The 18,032-nt window shown below is 37.1% G+C and overlaps 1 protein-coding gene across 13 annotated transcripts in view; it reads left to right on the top strand.

Annotated features, from left to right (window-relative positions):
- CAMK2D (calcium/calmodulin dependent protein kinase II delta) overlaps nt 1-18,032 on the top strand; it is a 267,307-nt gene that overhangs the window by 221,475 nt on the left and 27,800 nt on the right. For 8 of the 13 annotated variants that reach the window (XM_036495016.2, XM_058666953.1, XM_036495015.2 and 5 more), the window contains 2 exons: nt 320-361; nt 2,791-2,839. In XM_036495016.2, coding sequence (XP_036350909.1) covers nt 320-361; nt 2,791-2,839 — 91 coding nt within the window. The remainder of the gene's footprint in view (nt 1-319; nt 362-2,790; nt 2,840-18,032) is intronic. The other 5 variants (XM_036495017.2, XM_004594515.3, XM_058666955.1 and 2 more) reach the window with 1 other exon arrangement.

Raw genomic sequence — 18,032 nt, 5'->3', positions numbered from 1 at the left:
GCTGTATTGCACATTGGACTTTGTGAAACAGTGTGGGTGCCTCTTTAGGTCTCCAGACTTCAAAGCCTTGTCTGATGCTGATCAAGAATAAGGTCTTTTGCATGCTGCTTCTGGGCAGGGAGGTGTCTTATCTCATGGGCTCACCAGGGAGATCCTTCATCCAGAGATGTTGTCAGCTGCAACCTCTGACAGCTAACATTGCTTTTGCTCTGGTCACTATTTAGCTTTGTCCATTGGCTCACTCTGCTCTGTCCCTCACACTAGTAAGAATGTACTTACCAATGCAAACTGTTTCTTTCTCTATTTTGTTCTCACTCAGGAGCCCCAAACTACTGTAATCCACAACCCTGATGGAAACAAGGTATTCAGAAAGAATCAACATCATCTTGCTTTAACAAGATTACACATCTCTTCAAATATCCAAAGCAATATTAATTCACTAAGAATACAAAGAAAATTCTACCCTTTGTCTACCTCTGTTTCTTTTGACCTAAATTATCTAAAGCCATACACATATGTCTTTCAAATATAAATGAGTGACATCTTGGAAGAGAATGAATCATACCATTAGTCAACAAATAATAAAGCTCAGATGAAACAATTCTATAAAGCCTTATATCAAGATGATTGTGTATCTTAAACAATTCCATCCAGTCTCTTGTCCATACCTGTGTGTGCATTGTACTGTAGATGTGTCGTGCAAGAAATTTTAGAATTTCTTGCTGCTCCATTCCACTGTCATCAGAAACATCAGCTTGAGTTCATTGGTATTTGTTTAAATTTAGTGCTGTTTTTGAGTCTTAACTATTCTGTTATCATGATGGTTTCTGTTGTTTTGTTTTGTTTTGTTTTTTAAGTTCTTGTTGATAATATTGGTGTTGGTGTTGGTGGTCTTGTTTGGCATGAAATTGAGGAATGTAAGATGATTTCACTTTTTGTGAAATGTTTTTATTGTGATTGAGTTACATACATATACATTTCAGTAGCAGAAATTGAACTATTTTTGCTGACGAAACACAAATATTTCATATTGCAAATTGTTTGCACAACATATTCACTAAATAATGGTACTTGCATATGTATCTAAAGGATGAAAGGAGATACTTTATAAATGTGTTTCATGTTTCCTGTTTATTACTTTTCGTACAATATTATACCTCTCAGGGAAAGAAAAGATGCATTATTTGACTTTTCTAAAATCATTATTATAGTTATGAGTCTTCTCATTAAGTTTACCAATGATGTTTAATTTTTTTAATTTTTGTTTTTCATGATACAGTTCCATAGGCTCAGGGATTTGTTTATATCTTAGAAACTACATTTTCTCTCTGGATTAATATTTAGCTGGTCAACATTAAAAAATTAAAGTGAGAACATGGAGCTTGTGTTCCTTAATATGAAATTTGTATTATAATTATGACAGTGAAAATGTTCCAAGTACCTAAAAGATTTGGGATAGTTAGGATCATCATTTTTTAGAAAAACAACTTGAATAGCATGAGCAGATAAGAACATAGCAGCTTCAGTGGACACTTCGACAGTCCTAGCTGTATCATTTGTAAGAGTTTTACTGCATGATATTTTTTGCTTACACAAATTAGTTTATTTTTGCAGTGCATGGGTTTACCTTCATTTTTGAATTTAGGTTTAAACACATCATGTTAAGAAATGCATGAAGACTTTTCCTTGGTTTGATGTATTTGGAGACTCTGGATACAACTTTGGTTAATTTGATGTGTTGGTTTTTATATTTACATACATCGATTACGTTGTAAAAATATTGACTCTCTAAAAGGACATTGATGCATGCATCACTTTCCAAAAATATGTTTTTCTTTTAAATCATTGAGCATGTGGCTCTTGTTTGGAAGCTTATTTCCAATTATTTTTACTCTAACCTTTAATTGTTCCGTGTAGAAAATCGCAGCTTATGAATAATGCAAAATTTAATTTCTGGAAAATACTTTATTAGTATGTTATTAAAGGGAGCAATTATCAAAACAGTTTTTAAAAATTTATCTTAATACTGGCAGTTACTGTGTACTTTAAGTGTGCTTACAGATTGTCAACTTAATTTGCAGTTTTTTATTATAGGACAAGCTTTCTTAGTAATGACAGCTAGTTTCTAATTTAGAAAAGAATGAAAATAATAACCCCCATTGTGCTTGAAAGTATTATTCATTATAATTCCATTGTGCTGGTAGCAAACAATGAAAATCCTTCTTGAGAATTCTTCCAGAATATCTCAACTTAATATCTATAGCTCCTTTATCAAAGAATGGGAAGAAATGCTTTCTGCACAAGCCTGTGAGGCAGAAAAATAAAGCAGCGAACTTGGTGCTTGACATGATGCATGACACAAAGAAGATACTGTTACTGATTGGTAATAAAAATTATTCAAGTTCAAATTTATTCAGCTCCTGTATTAAATTTCTCTAAAACATAAAAAAGCACACTTTGTCAAGACACTGTAACACAAGTGTGTCTTACCCAGTGCTTACGAGAACTGCCAGCTTTTGCTGCTTTGGCAAATCACCCTGAGTCAGGGAACTTCAGAAATGAGGTGACCAGAGTACTCCCTTTGTGAAATGTTGGCGGCGTTGACATTTTTTGTGTGTGTGTGCTAAAAATCACATTGTGTATTCGTCCATTTGCATGTCAGCCTATGCACACAGCCTGCTGAAAAGTTTAGCATGATTCATATATGTATGTATCACTAGTCTGGTTTTTTAGCGAAGAAATGTAGCTATTCATTGTGTTCAGCTTAAAAATCTGTTTTCTTCTTAACAGGAGTCAACTGAGAGTTCAAACACAACAATTGAAGACGAAGATGTGAAAGGTATGATTAAACCATAAATGAAAAATACAGAGTCCCTTTTGCGACAAAAAAAGATTATTTTTATAAACAATAATACTAGGAAATAGGTCTTTCAAAAAAACAAAAATATTTTTATAAACTTTATTATTTTAACAATGTATGTATGTATTTTTCCAGTGTTTTCCATATTGTATTATTTCATTACTTTGAACTATAGGTAATATGTAGTTTATTCAAATACATTACATTAATGATAGCTTGAAAATATAGCAAATTGTAACTATGTAAGAGTTGTGTATATGTGTATGTATACATTCTGTATCTTTATGAAAACTCGCTAGGTTGTAGTGTAATGTTTTTAACTTTTAGTGGCCAAAATTTTATCTGTAGAATTTTGTGTTTAGCTGCCTTCTGTCCTTTGTTTTCAGATCCTTGCCTAACAGATTCTTGACCTCCATTAATTTTGCTTACTAAAGTTCTTTTAGGTACCTATATATGTTTTTGGTAGCATTTCTATTGGCCTGGCTCAACCTGAATCATTATTCATGAAAGATCTCTGTGTGTGTCTATGTTTCTCCATGTCTGTAAATCTGCCAATCAGATCTTTTTTTCTAAAACTTACTTGGAAAGATTATTTAGCAAAAAATCTTATGATCCATACTAGGTATATAGGTGACATTAATAATATAGAATTGAAAAGTTGTGTTCATGTTATGAAATAAAGAGCCTGGAAATTCTCAGGTCAAGGAGACATGTGAGCAGTTTAGGAAATAAAAATGACTTGTAGAACACAAGTTTCTGGTCACCTCTGCTGACTTTTTCCTTTTTAGATGAAAAGAACAGCTGATGCTATTAAAGTGTGCTCTATTTATATTACTAGTGCACTGACCTAACTGTGCTAGAAGTAGTTGCTCATTATTTTTCACAGTTGGCAAGGTAGAAAGCAGTGCCCAGGATTTTATTTAGTAGATCTCTTCATCTTATTCTTTCCCCTGAGCTCAAGTTTGAACTGAAGTAATTGTATGAATCACTGATGTCAATCATGCTAGATAAAGAGATTCCTTTTGTTTTTTCAAGCCAGCAGAAGGGTGTGCCATTCAGCTTTCCCCATGACTCACTAAGCATCACCTTTATATGTTTTGGATTCATGAGTTCTTTTAGCCAAGCAATAATGTTTTATGTGATCTTTATACATTCTTCCCTTGAGCAAGAATCTGAAACCCTGTGTTTCATCTATAGCAAAGACTAAATCTTTAAATAACTGAGTGAAGGTAGGAAAAGACCAATATTTTTATATATCACCAAGGAAATAGGTTTATTCTTAAGCAGTCAAAGACACGGTTTTAGCAAGAATATTTCTTCCATGAATTTGTACAAAATGTTGGGTCAGGAACTTTGTTATTGTTTTATATAAGTATCACCATATACACAGAATCCATGCCAGCCTTGTTTTATGGTTTCTGTTTTGTTTTTGGTTTTTGTTTACGTTTTGGTAAAATGAAATTATATTAGAACTTCTTAGAGAATAATTCTCCCTTTCAAATCAAAGCAATGATGTGAGTTTCCTCTCTAGATTTCACAAATGGTGACAGTATCCATCTCCAGAGTTACACTGAACCTACATAGAATTAATTTTTTAAAAATTAAACATAATATCAAAGTAATAAATGCCCTATCGATAATTGAGCTCAAAGTGCTTTGGCCTGCTTTCTTGAACATAATGAACAGATTACTTAAGTTTCGCCTTGAATTTAATAGCATAGATCTAGCCATAGAATTAGTAATAGAGCACATCAGGCCTCATTTGTGTTCTTGTGAGTCCCAGATTGTGTTTTGTAGGTAACCCTTATAATATTGAATGATAACGAAGCCTTCAAGATCACAAGACACTTCGAAATTTGATTACCCAGGCCACTGTTCTAAGTGTAACACAGGTGGTACCTTAAACAGTCATAAATGTTTTCATTATTTTTTTAGTGTGCAATGCTTGCGTGTAAATCTCTGTTAATTTGTACACAGTCTCAAGAAATATCCTAATATAGTTTCATATTTGAGTTATTATGTTCTCTATCTTCTCATCAGGATTTCCTGTAGCTCTGGGTGGCTTCGTAGGGAATGTGTTTATTGCCCATATCTTTTAGAACCAAAATTTACACATGTCTTTATAGTCTTGTTATCTACAAATATCACCAATTACATAACCTGACGAAACTAGATACTTGTTATGCACCATATCACATCTGCAAAACTAAATTTCATTCTTCTGCACATAGAATTTCTAAACTTTTCCTTTCTGTAAAAACCTGGTTAACAGGGTGAAATCCACACTTACATATATATGTTTGAAAGTAGATTCCCTAGCACACTCCTTCTGGCTGTCTTACAAGCGGCGTGTCTGAAGCAGTATCTACATGTGTGTTGTTTCATGGTGATGTATTCTCTCCTGAACACAATATCACTTCATGTCCATACCATTGCAATGCAACATCACTCCCCATACCCAACAAACAAACAGACAGTGATGTGTCCTCCCCTCCACAAAGAAACATGGAGGGATGCAGGGAATTAACATTTTATGGAGACCTCATCAAGGGAAAAAAGGAAGTGAACTAAGGTAAACCGGTAGCAGAGTTTCTATATATATAGCTTAACTGGAGAGGATAAGGTGAAGAGTAAGAGGAAAGTGGAACTAGAAGAAGATTAATGATGATTCACAGTTAGGAAACCCTGCAACACCCTGGACAACAAGAATGTAGAGAAGATTCCTTGTCTTTTAACTGCCTGTTTCCATTCAGAATAGCTTAGGGTGCTCTAAGGTCCCAGTCTGTGTGTTACTTGTGGTTGTGTTTAGGTTACCGCAGTTTTTTTTATTCATTCCTAGAATGCCAGTGTTGCCCTGTGTTCTACCCACCTCTTTTTTCTTTTTAAAAGATCTGCTTATTTATTTGAAATAAATATAAAGAGAAACAGGGAAAAACAGGAGAGAGATCTTCCATTTGCTTGGTTCAATCACCAAATGGACATGATGTCCAGAGCTGAGCAAGTCTAAAACCATGAGCTTCTTCTGGGTGTCGCATGTGGGTGCAAAGCCCCAATCACTGGAGTTGTCCTTTATTGCCTTCCCAGGCATATTAGCCGGTAGCTGGATGGGAAGTAAAGCAACCAGGTCTTGGGATGCCAGCATTGCAGGTTGCAGCTTTACTTTTTTTTTTTTTTTAACAAAGTCAGATATATAGAGAGTAGGAGAGACAGAGAGGAAGATCTTCCATCCGGCGAACTCCCCAAGTGACCGCAATGGCAGGTACTGCGCCAATCCGAAGCCAGGAGCCAGGAACTTCCTCCAGGTCTCCCATTTGGGTCCAGGGTCCCAAGGCTTTAGGCCGTCCTTGACTGCTTTCCCAAGCCACAAGCAGGGAGCTGGGTGGGAAGCAGGACTGCCTGGATTAGAACTGGCAGCCACATGGGATCCCGGGCATGAAGGTGAGGACATTAGCTGCTAGGCCAGGGTGCTGGGCCCCACCCTGCTGCTTTTTCTGAACTAGTCTTACTCAAGAGATTTCAAGTATCTCCAAGTCAAAACATTCCTCAGTATGCTTTGAGTAATTCTGTTTTGCTATAATTTAGGCCCATTTCTCTTACTTAACTCAATAAATATCAGAAAAACTGAATTTAAAAGTGAGTTCCAAGGTTCATATGTTCTTCTAAAATTCATTTTAGTTCCCTTTTCTGGAAAAAAATACAGCATACAGCTATAACACAGTAGTTTGCTACTCAGATTTGCAATCAGTCATCCATTGCTTTCACAACTGCTCTTGAAAAACAAAGGTAAAGTTGGTTGTTTTCCTTCTTGGAGAAGGAAACATCACCTTGGAGGTAATATGTTGTTACCTAATAGATACTGAGCAGCTTTCTAATTTCGATATGTATTGAAAAACCAAATATTGTATCTGATGGAGAAATACTAATAGCTTAAAAACAAATGAGAGTCTTTATTAAACATAGTTATTACCAAAGCAGCTCTGAGGTAATAACAATCCATGATTTGATAAAAAAAAAAAAACTTTCCCATTGGAACCAATCAACATCTTCAGCATATGAATTTTAAAGTTCATATAAAATTGTCCTATTCATTTTGAATATATTTCTTGCAATCACTTTCAATTAATTTCAGGTGTTAGGAAGCAATTGCCATTAGATTGTATTTGTAAATGACATTTACAACAGTGTTGCTCTCTAGGGAAGCTGGTGAGCATAAGATCAGTGATATGTAGAAGTGGTTCTTTCCACACCATGTTCATTTGAAGACTGTCCTTTGGTTTGTGGCTGTAGCCACAATTTGCAGGGCCTGTCGCTGCATGCCACAATGCCTGTCCGCCTCATAACCTGTTCAGAACCATTGCTCAGCATCTGCTGCTTCTTCCTGACGAGTCCACATCCATTTGATCCATCTGCTGCCCTTTCCCAGAATGCCAGAGTTGTGAAGCACCTGTCAAAGTTGGGCTCCTGTATGCCTTGTCATCTCTGTCACTCCTGCTTCCAGCATCTCACTCAGCTCACCGTTCAGCAGCTTCTTGGATATCTTGCTGCAATTCATCCTTCTGATAGTCTAGGCAAGGAGAACTCTGTAAACTAACAGAGACTTATGACCCTGACTGCACAGAAGGATTCTGTAATTGCTTTGGGTCCTTTTCCTTTTCCTGGCTGACAGGTGATGGGAATGAATCTATGACACTCAATAAAGGCAAAGGAGTTCACACACTTACCACTTAAAAGGGGTTGGGCACTTGATGGCACCCAGATTTCATGGTCTCAGTCAATTTACAGAATCTTTTGTTGCTGATCTTTTTGTCTATCTTGTTTAAATAAGTGTAATGGCTGTTTAGGTTCAACTACTATGTTCTGTTTTATCAACGAAAACCTTCATTGCTGTGCAGGCGTTCCTGGAGCAGATGATCAGATTAAGCCAGTCTTCAGATCTGCACATGCCATTTCTCATTCAGGACTTGTGTTGCATGCATTTGTCATTTTCAGAGAATCTGCAAATCAGGAAACTCCTGGATATCTTATTGAAGGACTTTCAATAATTAGTCATTCCCATGAGGTTAAAAAATGTCAAAGGGGACCCATAATGCAGTGCACAATAAATACCTTCTTTCAGATTTCTAATTCAAAACCTGGTCTTAAAGGAAGTTTGTCTATAAAAATTCTGGTCTGCATGTGTGTATTCTTTTAACTTTAAAACGAGGCTACTAACTTACAAGACTGATGAAGAATTTACTCTACCACTAATATAAAATGGCTTACATTTCTCTGTATTTTTTCTGTTTTATATTGCTTGTATCTTACCTACATATTCAGTCTGTTTTTCTCTATTCCCTTTGACTTCTCTCAGGATTTTATCTTAATATGTCAGTGATAGCCTCAGGCATGTGTAACATTGATGGTTAAAAAAAAAAACAGGAACAAAACTATTGCTAATTAAAATATGAAACAAGGTCCAAAATAAAAGCACAGCTAGTGGGGGCAGTGTTTGTTAAGCTGTTGCCTGTGACCTTTGTAGCCTTGTGGTCACCAGTTAGAATCCCAGCAGCTCCACTTCCGATCCAGCTCCCTGCTAATATGCCTGGGAAAAAAAGTAGAACATGATCCAATTGTTTGGGTCTATATCGCACATGTGGGAGATCTGAATGAAGCTGCTGACTCCTGCCTTCAGCCTGCCTCAGCCCTCGCCCTACAACCATCTGGGGAATGGACCAACAAATAGATGATATATCTGTCTATGCTCCCTCTCCATAACACAGGAGTTCAAATAAATAAATAAATAAATGTTTAAAACTTTAAAAAAGAAAAACAAAACTCATGTGCTTTAACTACTCATTTTATTGAGAAACAGGTCACTCTATATTAAGTTTCACCTTAAAACTTCTATAAGTAGATTTTCTTAAGTTTGTAAAACTGTAGTAAGTTTTAGTAGTAAATAAATATATATATATGTATATATATATATCAAAGGTCAGGTAGCATTATTTTATAGAATATTGCATTCATTTTACAACTATATATGTTGCAAGATTCTTTCCAAGCCTTATAAGCTATTGGGTTGTTTTTAATTATAAATTCATTTTAATAATTAAACAAATTAAATCTACTGTTTAGTATCCAGTTAATATTTGATTTGAGATTTTAAAATATAAGAACTAATCAGAATCACAATTTACAGAATCAAAACTTTCATAATTGACAAGATCTGCTATGCATAATTTCATAAATATTGAGTGTAAACTTTCTTTTTGTGTTATCTGTTTTTCCCATTACATAATAAAAATGGTCCAGTAAATGTAAGTTTATATGTAAGATTAAATATAACTCCCTCCTATCTCCTTTATATTTTCAAATTATACTTTTTATCTGCCATAATATATTAAATGTCAGCAAAGACCTAGAGGTTTCATTGTATTTCCAGTTACATCCTTTATCATAAAATATGGTTTAAACAAGTTGCATTCCTTTCTTATGATTCAAGTTTCCTCCTAACAGCACATTTTAGATATTGAAAATTTGTAGTCAAACTTGTAAGTTTTGTTTCTACCGTATGTTAATGTTATTAACAGGTCGATATGACATCACTTATATTTTTAAAATATGCACATTATTATAAATGATTATACAATAAGTTAGATAATAGGATTGCACAGATGCAAAATAAGCATGGAAAGAAGTTCAGTTCAATAAGGAATTTAATGTAATTGGGATAAAATAATTTCCAAAAACTCCACATCCAAAATATTGTAAATATTACTGATGAACTATACATGCATGTTAGCCAGGCTAATTATGATGGTTGTATTTTATGTTCCTGATGCCTACTATGTAGTTACTATCCAGGTTACTATTTAATCACATGCATTTCTGTAAAAATATTCAAGCCTAATTATTTCCTATATTTTCATTATAAATTTTATAGAACTTCCAAATCATTAGAATAAAATAATTGCATGGATTATTGTCTCCTTTGCTGAATTCTTATTTTCTACCAAGAAGTATATCTGTAAGTAATATGAACTACCTATCTATAATGTGTTTTTATGTACTTCTATTATTTTTTCTGCTCTAAATTTTGGCTATAATCCCTTGATTTGCTCAAGAGAATTTACTTTTTTTTTTTTAGAGAGAACTCACTTCTAAAGCATTCAAAGCTATTATTCTTATTCCTGTATGGCAGTAATATCCTGCCATGCTACGTAACATTTAATTGCAAACCAATATGTTAAATGAAAAGATATTAGCAAGAAGCCTAAAGGCTTTATTAAATGAAGGCATTTAATGAAAGACAATGTAAAGAAAAATAACTTTTTGTTCTAAGGAAATAAATTTTTCTGTATATTTATAATGTGCAGAGTACTCAATAGACACTTGCTATATGTTTTGCCCTTCCAGAGCAAATCCAATGAAGGCAGAGATAATTACACATGATAATGTGCCTAGCAAAGACATGCAGGGTATTGTGGAGTTTCACATGGATGGGGTTAATTTGAAATGAATTACAGGAATTTTATTCTGGCATAAATGGACAGAGAGTAAACTGTGACCAGTATCACTTAGTTGTTCACAATCCGATGGAAGAAATGCTACATTGCAGCTTCCTTAAATGTTTCCAATGGAATTTCATACTTGAGTAGATCTAATAGATCAAAATCAGAGAAGAAATATCGCAGACAAAAATGATTCTGCATGATAATGTACCAAGAACCTGAGGAAAATCAAATTTTTAGCAGGGAAATGGTACAGTCAGATTTCCCTGGCTGGAACATCAGCAGTTCTCTTGCAGATGCTTGTAAAGAAAGAAAACTGATGATAATGACATTTTTTTTAAGACTATGCTAGATTGGGAAATACAGACCAGGTGGTGGTGGCCTCGGTTTTCATTTTGTTTTGAAAAAATTAACCTAGATTATATTCTCAGACTAATGAATTTGAAAAACAAAAAAATGAAAAATATTGAAAAACTTTTTGCATTTATTTAATTAGTAACTTTTTCACATTTACATTGTAAGATTTTTGAGTGCCAAACCCTATAATTGGGTGAGAAATTCATGAGTGAAAAAAATGATAGGATTGTACATTTTAACAAGGAAGAATAAATGAAGTTCATAGTTTCCATCAAGCAGTCACCCTTGTGATAAAACTGATAACAGAGTAGATAAAGATTTTACCTTATATTACCCTGATAAAAACTTAATCCACTAAGTACATCTTTTTTAATATATTTTTATTTTGAATTTTGAATTATGTGGTACATTTTCATATAGGCTGGGATTCCCCCCTAACTCCCAACCCCCATCAAATTTTCCCCATTTTACTATAATGGTATAGTTCTTCATAAGGAGTCATAATTCTATCAGTCTCCTATTTAAGTGTGCCCTGACATCATTGGTACAGACAATATCAGACAGTCCAGCATCCCATTATCTACACATGTCCAACAGTTTCGTTGGGAATCCATCTTTTGTCTAGAAGCAGTGATGCATGTTCCATTATACCCCCACAACTGGATATGATAGACCCCAGTACTAAATCAGTATACACTTCCATAATTGAGAAGCAATGAAACAAGATTAGCAACTGGTATGAGTTAGAATAGCCACAACAACAACAAATTACAGCTCCATGAAAATGCCACTAAGTAACCAACATGTGCGTGACAAGAAGGAAACAAAAAAGTCTCTTGGGAAAAATGATGCCACCATGTAATCCATTAGCCAGTGATGAATTCGATAAGAGAAAAGAAATTATTTTGCAATAAACAAAACTGAAATCAAAAACTTCAAAACATGGGATACGGCCAAAAAAGCAAGCAAACAAACAAAAACCAGCATGGATTGGACCATTGGAGTTATAATTTCCATGTTGACTTCCTTATATAAGAGAGAACGTATGGTATTTGTTCTTTTGTGAATGACTCATTTCACTGAGCATAATGGTCTCTACTTCGGAACACCTGGTTGTAAATAGTATAATTTCATTCTTCTTAATAACTAAATAATATTCCATGGAGTAGATGTATCACAGTTTCTTTTTTTTTTTAATTATTTATTATTTAACTTCATTAATTACATTGTATTATGTGACACAGTTACATAGATACTTGGGTTCTCCCCACCCCTCCCCATACCCTCCCGCCATGGTGGATTCCTCCACCTTGTTGCATAACCACAGCTCAAGTTCAGTTGAGATTCCCCCATTGCAAGCGTATACCAAACATAGAGTCCAGCATCTTATTGTCCAGTCAAGTTCAACGGCTTCTTAGGTATACCCTCTCTGGCCTGAAGACAGAGCCAGCAGAGTATCATCCCAGTCAATTGGAAGCTCCAACATACCATCAGCAAAAATTTACATCATTATGGAATTAATTGACATAGTAATGAGTAACCAATATGTTAAAAGTAAATGCGAGTTCCCAGCCACCTTCTGTGACCACCTCACCTATACTTCAATTTTAGTTTATACACAACATATACCATTCAAAACATAACATGTTATACATAACATCATATCATCTTAAATTAAGGCAAACATGTGGTATTTAACCTTTTGGGATTGGCTTATTTCCCTTAGCATTATGGTTTCCAGTTTGGCCCATTTGGCCACAAAGAACTGCATTTTGTTTGTTTTAATAGCTGAGTAGTATTCCGTGGAGTAGATGAACCATAGCTTTCTTATCCAATCCTCTGTTGATGGGCATTTTGGTTGCTTCCATGTTTTTGCAATTACTGATTGTGCTGCTATGAGCATAGGAGTGCATGTTGGTTTCTCATAAAACAAGTGTTCTGGATATATTCCTAGGAGTGCTATTGCTGGATCATACGGTATGTCGATTTTGAGTTGTTTGAATATTCTCCATACTGATTTCCATAGAGGCTGTACCAGCCTGCAGCCCCACCAGCAGTGGAGTAGGGATCCCTTTTCCCCGCAACCTCGCCAACAAGTGTTGTTGGTGCTTTTTTTCATGTGGGCCAGTCTTACTGGCGTCAGGTGGTACCTCATTGATGTTTTAATTTGGATTTCCCTTATTGCCAGGGAACTTGAGCATTTTTTCATATGTTTATTTGCCATTTGGGTTTGTTCCTTTGTGAAGTGTTTGCCCATTTCCCGTGCCCATTTCTTGAGTGGCTTGTTTGTTTTGACATTTTGGTTGTTTTGTAGCTCTTTGTATATTCTGGAGATCAGCCCTCTATCACCTATGTCGTGTGCGAAGATCTTCTCCCATTCTGTGGGTTGCCTTTTTACTTTGTTGATTGTTTCTCTAGCTGTACAGAAGCTTCTTAGTTTGATGAGGTCCCAATTGTTTATTTTGGTCTTGATTTCTACTGCATCTGGAGTCTTTTTTAGGAAGTGAGGGCCTACCCCTAAGTGTTCCAGTGTGTTTCCAACATTTTCTTCCAAAAGTTTGAAGGTTTCTGGATGTAGGTTTAGATCTGTTATCCATTTAGATCTGATCTTAGTGTATGGTGAGAGATGTGGATCTATTTTTTTGTTTCTGCAGACTATTAACCAGTTGTCCCAACAGCATTTATTGAACAGACCTTCCCATTTGCCTGGATTGTCGTTTGTCTTTTTGTCAAAGATTATTTGGCTGTATCTGTGTGGGTTCCCTTCTGGTGTTTCTATTCTGCTCCATTGATCTTCCTCTCTGTCTTTGTGCCAGTACCACGCTGTTTTGATAACCACTGCCCTATAGTATGTCCAGAGGTCCGGAACTGTGATTCCCGCTGCTAACTTCCTGTTCTTCAGGATGGTTCTAGCTATCCGTGGTTTTTTGTGCTTCCAGATGAACCTTTGGACCATTGTTTCCAGTTCCATGAAGAATGTTTTGGGCAATTTGATTGGGATTGCGTTGAATGTACATATTGCTTTTGGCAGTATAAACATTTTAATGATATTGATTTTACCTATCCAGGAGCATGGGATGTTACTCCATCTTTTGAGGTCTTGTTCAATTTCTTTTTTAAGTAGCTTGTAGTTTTCTTCAAATAAGTCTCCTACATTTTTGGTTAGATTTATTCCCAGATATTTCATACTTTCCTCTGTTATTTTGAATGGTATCTTGCTGGTTAAGTCTTTTTCCATCTTGGGGCTGTTCGCATACACTATGGCTGTTGATTTTTGTTCATTAATTTTGTACCCTGCCACTCTACCAAACTCTCGTACAAGTTCTAGCAGTCTCTGTATTGAGTCTCTTGGCTCTTCTACATAAAGAATCATATCATCTGCATATAGTGAGAGTTTGACTTCTTCGTTTCCCATTTGGATTCCTCTGATTTCTTTGTCTTGTCTTATGGCCTCAGTGAGTACCTCTAGGACTATGTTGAATAGTAGTGGAGAAAGTGGACATCCCTGTCTTGTTCCAGATCTCAGTGGGAAGGGTTCCAGCTTTTCTCCATTCAGTATGATGCTGGCGTTGGGTTTTTCATATATGGCTTTAATTATGTTGTGGATTTTTCCATCTATGCCTACCTTGGTTAGGGTTTTTAGTAGGAAGTGGTGTTGGATTTTGTCGAAAGCTTTTTCTGCATCTATTGATACTATCATGTGATTCTTGTTTTTCAGTTTTTGAATGTGGTGTATCACATTTATGGATTTCCGAATGTTGAACCATCCCTGCATTCCAGGGATGAATCCTACTTGATCTGGATGAATGATCTGTCTGATGTGTTTTTGAATTCTGTTGGCTAGGATTTTGTTGAGAATCTTAGCATCAATGTTCATCAAAGAGATAGGTCTGTAGTTTTCCTTCTCTGTTAGTTCTCTGTCTGGTTTTGGGATTAAGGTAATGTTGGCTTCATAGAATGAGTTTGGAAGGGTTGCCTCTTTTTCTATTGTTTTGAAGAGTTTGTAGAGGATTGGGGTCAGTTCTGTTCGGAATGTTTTGTAGAATTCTGTAGTGAAGCCATCTGGGCCTGGGCTTTTCTTTGTTGGGAGGTCTTTAATCACTGATTCAATCTCTACTTCAGTTATGGGTTTGTTCAGGTCATTTGTTGCCTCTGGGCTAAGTTTTGGCAGGTGGTAGAAGTCTAAGAACTTTTCCATTTCTTGGTGATCTTCTGATTTGTTGGAGTACAGTGCTTTGTAGTAATTTCTGATTATGGCCTTAATGGATGCGGTGTCTGTTGTTATGTTGCCTTCTTCATCTTTGATGCTGTTAATTCTTGCCTTCTCTTGATTTTTCTTTGTCAGTCGGGCCAGTGGGTGTCTATCTTGTTTATCTTCTCAAAAAACCAGCTTTTTGATTCATTGATTTTGTGTATGGTTTTTTTTACTTCTATCTGGTTGATTTCCTCCCTTGCTTTGATGATTTCTTGTTTCCTATTGTGTGTGGGGCTCTTCTGCTGTTGTTTTTCCAATTCCTGGAAGTGTGTGTTTAATTCCCGTATTTGGCGCCTCTCTTGAGCCTTGACATGAGCTCCAATTGCAATGAGTTTACCCCGTAACACTGCTTTGGCAGTGTCCCACAAATTTTGGAATGTTGTGTCAGAGTTTTCATTGGTTTCCATAAATTTTTTGATCTCATCTTTAATTTCTTCTCTGATCCATTGTTCGTTTAATAGCATATTGTTCAGCCTCCAAGAGTTTCTGTATTTCCTGGGGCATTTTGAATTGCTGATTTCCAGTTTCATTCCGTGGTGGTCTGAGAGGGTACATGGTATGATTCCTATCTTTTTGAAGTTATTTAGGTTTGCTTTGTGTCCTATCATGTGGTCGATCCTGGAGAAGGTGCCATGCACTGCTGAAATAAATATATAATCTGTGGCCTTAGGGTAAAAAATTCTATAAATATCTATCATGTCCAGTTGTTCTATTGTTTGTATGAGCTCTGTTGTTTCTTTGTTGAGTTTTTGTTTTGTTGATCTGTCTATTGTTGTTAGTGGGGTGTTAAGATCACCCACTATTATTGTGTGTATATCAATGTCTCCCCTTAAGTCCGTGAGTAATTGCTTCACGTAGCTAGGTGTGTTTGAATTTGGTGCATATATGTTCACAATGGTAATTACTTCCTGATGGATCAGTCCCTTCACCAATATATAATGTCCTTCCCTGTCCTTTTTGATGTGTGTCAGATTGAAGTCCACATCATCTGAAATTAAGACAGCTACCCCAGCCTTTTTTTCTCGTCCATTGGCATGAAATATCTGTTTCCAACCTTTCACTTTCAGCTTCTTCGAATCTCTTCTGGTTAGATGTGTCTCTTGTAGGCAACAGATAGTTGGGTGCTGTTTGATAATCCATTCTGTTAATCTATGCCTTTTGATTGGTGAGTTCAGGCCATTTGTGTTAAGAGTTAAAATTGAGAGGTTGTGATTTTGCCCTGCCATACTTGTTTTTGTGGGTGTTGATATCTGTGTAATTGCCCTTCCTTGTGTGGACTTTAGTGGGGAGACCTTCCTGTTTGCCATCTTTGCTTATGATTCACCTCCTTTTTTTCTGGATTGAGTGCATTTCTAAGGAGATTTTGTAGAGCTGGTTTTGTGCTGGCATATTCTTCTAATTTCTCTTTGCTGTGAAAGTATTTGATTTCATTCTCAAATACGAATGAGATCTTTGCTGGGTACAATATTCTTGGTTGACAGTTGTTCTGATTCAGGATTTGGAAGATCTTTGTCCATTCTCTTCTTGCTTGTATAGTCTCTTCAGAGAAGTCAGCAGTGATCCTGATTGGTTTTCCCCGGTATGTGATCTTTTCTCTGCTTCGTACTTGTCTTAGGATTCTTTCTTTGTCTTCGTTGGAGTGGAACTTGAGCACCATATGTCTGGGTGAAGATCACTTTGGGTCATATCTGCTGGGAGTCCTCTGACCGTCCTGGATTTGGGCTGGGTTCATGTTCCAAGTGTTTTGAAAGTTTTCCTGTATAATTTCGTCGAGCACATTTGCATTCCTGACTCTTTTTCCGCTCCTTCAGGAAGGCCAATAATCCTAATATTCGATTTTCTGAGGTTGTCTTTCATTTCTTGTATGGTCTTATTGGCTTTGTTCAGACTTGTCTCCAGCTGTTTAATGAATTGGGTATGTTCGTTTTGTGTGTCTTCCATTTCAGAGATCCTCTCTTCTGCTGTATTTGTTCTGCTGGTTAGGCTCTCAATTTTGTGCTCTAAGTCAAGGATTTTACTTTTCATTTGTTGTATTTCTGAGGCTATGTGGTTCTTGAATTCCTTGAAGACCTCCCAGTTCTTCTCGTTGTCTCTGACATATTTTAACATTATTTTTTTGAATTCCTTGTCTGGTAGATCTTCTATGTCTTCATCTCGCATCTCCGAAATAGACATTGGCTTTTGATCCTTTATTGGTAGGATGTTGGCACTCTCATCTGAATCATTACCTTTTCTGGTATTTCTTCCCATTGTGTTAGTGTTTCTTTCTTGAGAGACCTAGGCACCAGTGTGCTGAGGGGTCTCCAAGCACTATCCTGTAGAGATCGGAGTCTGCAGGCGTGGAGTAGCAGGGTGTGGGAATTTTCAAGGCACTTTTGGTGCGTCTCCAGAACACTGGACCTCAGGGCGCCACTTCCAGGGCCCAGCGGATTCAAAGCGCACTCTCAGCTCGTCCCCTACAGGTATGCTACCACAGGGCGTGGGGGAGTGAAGGCACTCTCTATGCGCGCCCCCTGTGCGCGGGATCACAGGGCTCGGAGGATTCTAGGTGCTTTCTCGGTGTGTCCCCAGTGCCAGGGACTGCAGGGCGTGGAGGTTCCAGGTGCTCTCTGGGAACACCTCCTGCACGCGGGTCCGCAGTGCTCTCCTGGTTCGTCTCCCAAGCACGGGACTATAGGGCGTGGGGTGTTCCAGGTGCTCTCTGGAAGTGCCTCCTGCGCAGGCCCGCCCACCCCAGCACTTGCAGGGGACCGACCGCCCAGCGCTAGCACGGGACTGCCCACCCCAGAGGCGTGCTTGGGTTCCTGTGGGATAGCACCGCCCAGCTGAGTGCCAGACCGCAAAGGCACGGGGGAGTATTCAGTGTGCCTTTTGCCTTTCTCCCAGACACAGTTTTGGCAGTTTCAAGGCACTCTCCCGGTGTCCCTAGACGCTGGAGTCTTGGGGGGCGGGCGGGGAGATGAGCACCAATTGTGTTCAGGCTCTGTGCATGCCCCTGGGGGGCCAACTCCCGAAGCCTCCAACCCACCACTGTCCCCACCCAACTCACTCAAACCTCAGGTTCTTGCAG

Source organism: Ochotona princeps, chromosome 7 (assembly GCF_030435755.1).
Source record: "Ochotona princeps isolate mOchPri1 chromosome 7, mOchPri1.hap1, whole genome shotgun sequence".
In the NCBI taxonomy this organism is placed as follows: domain Eukaryota; kingdom Metazoa; phylum Chordata; class Mammalia; order Lagomorpha; family Ochotonidae; genus Ochotona; species Ochotona princeps.
Note: the sequence above shows the minus strand (reverse complement) of the source record. Positions and strands in the feature narration are given on the sequence as shown.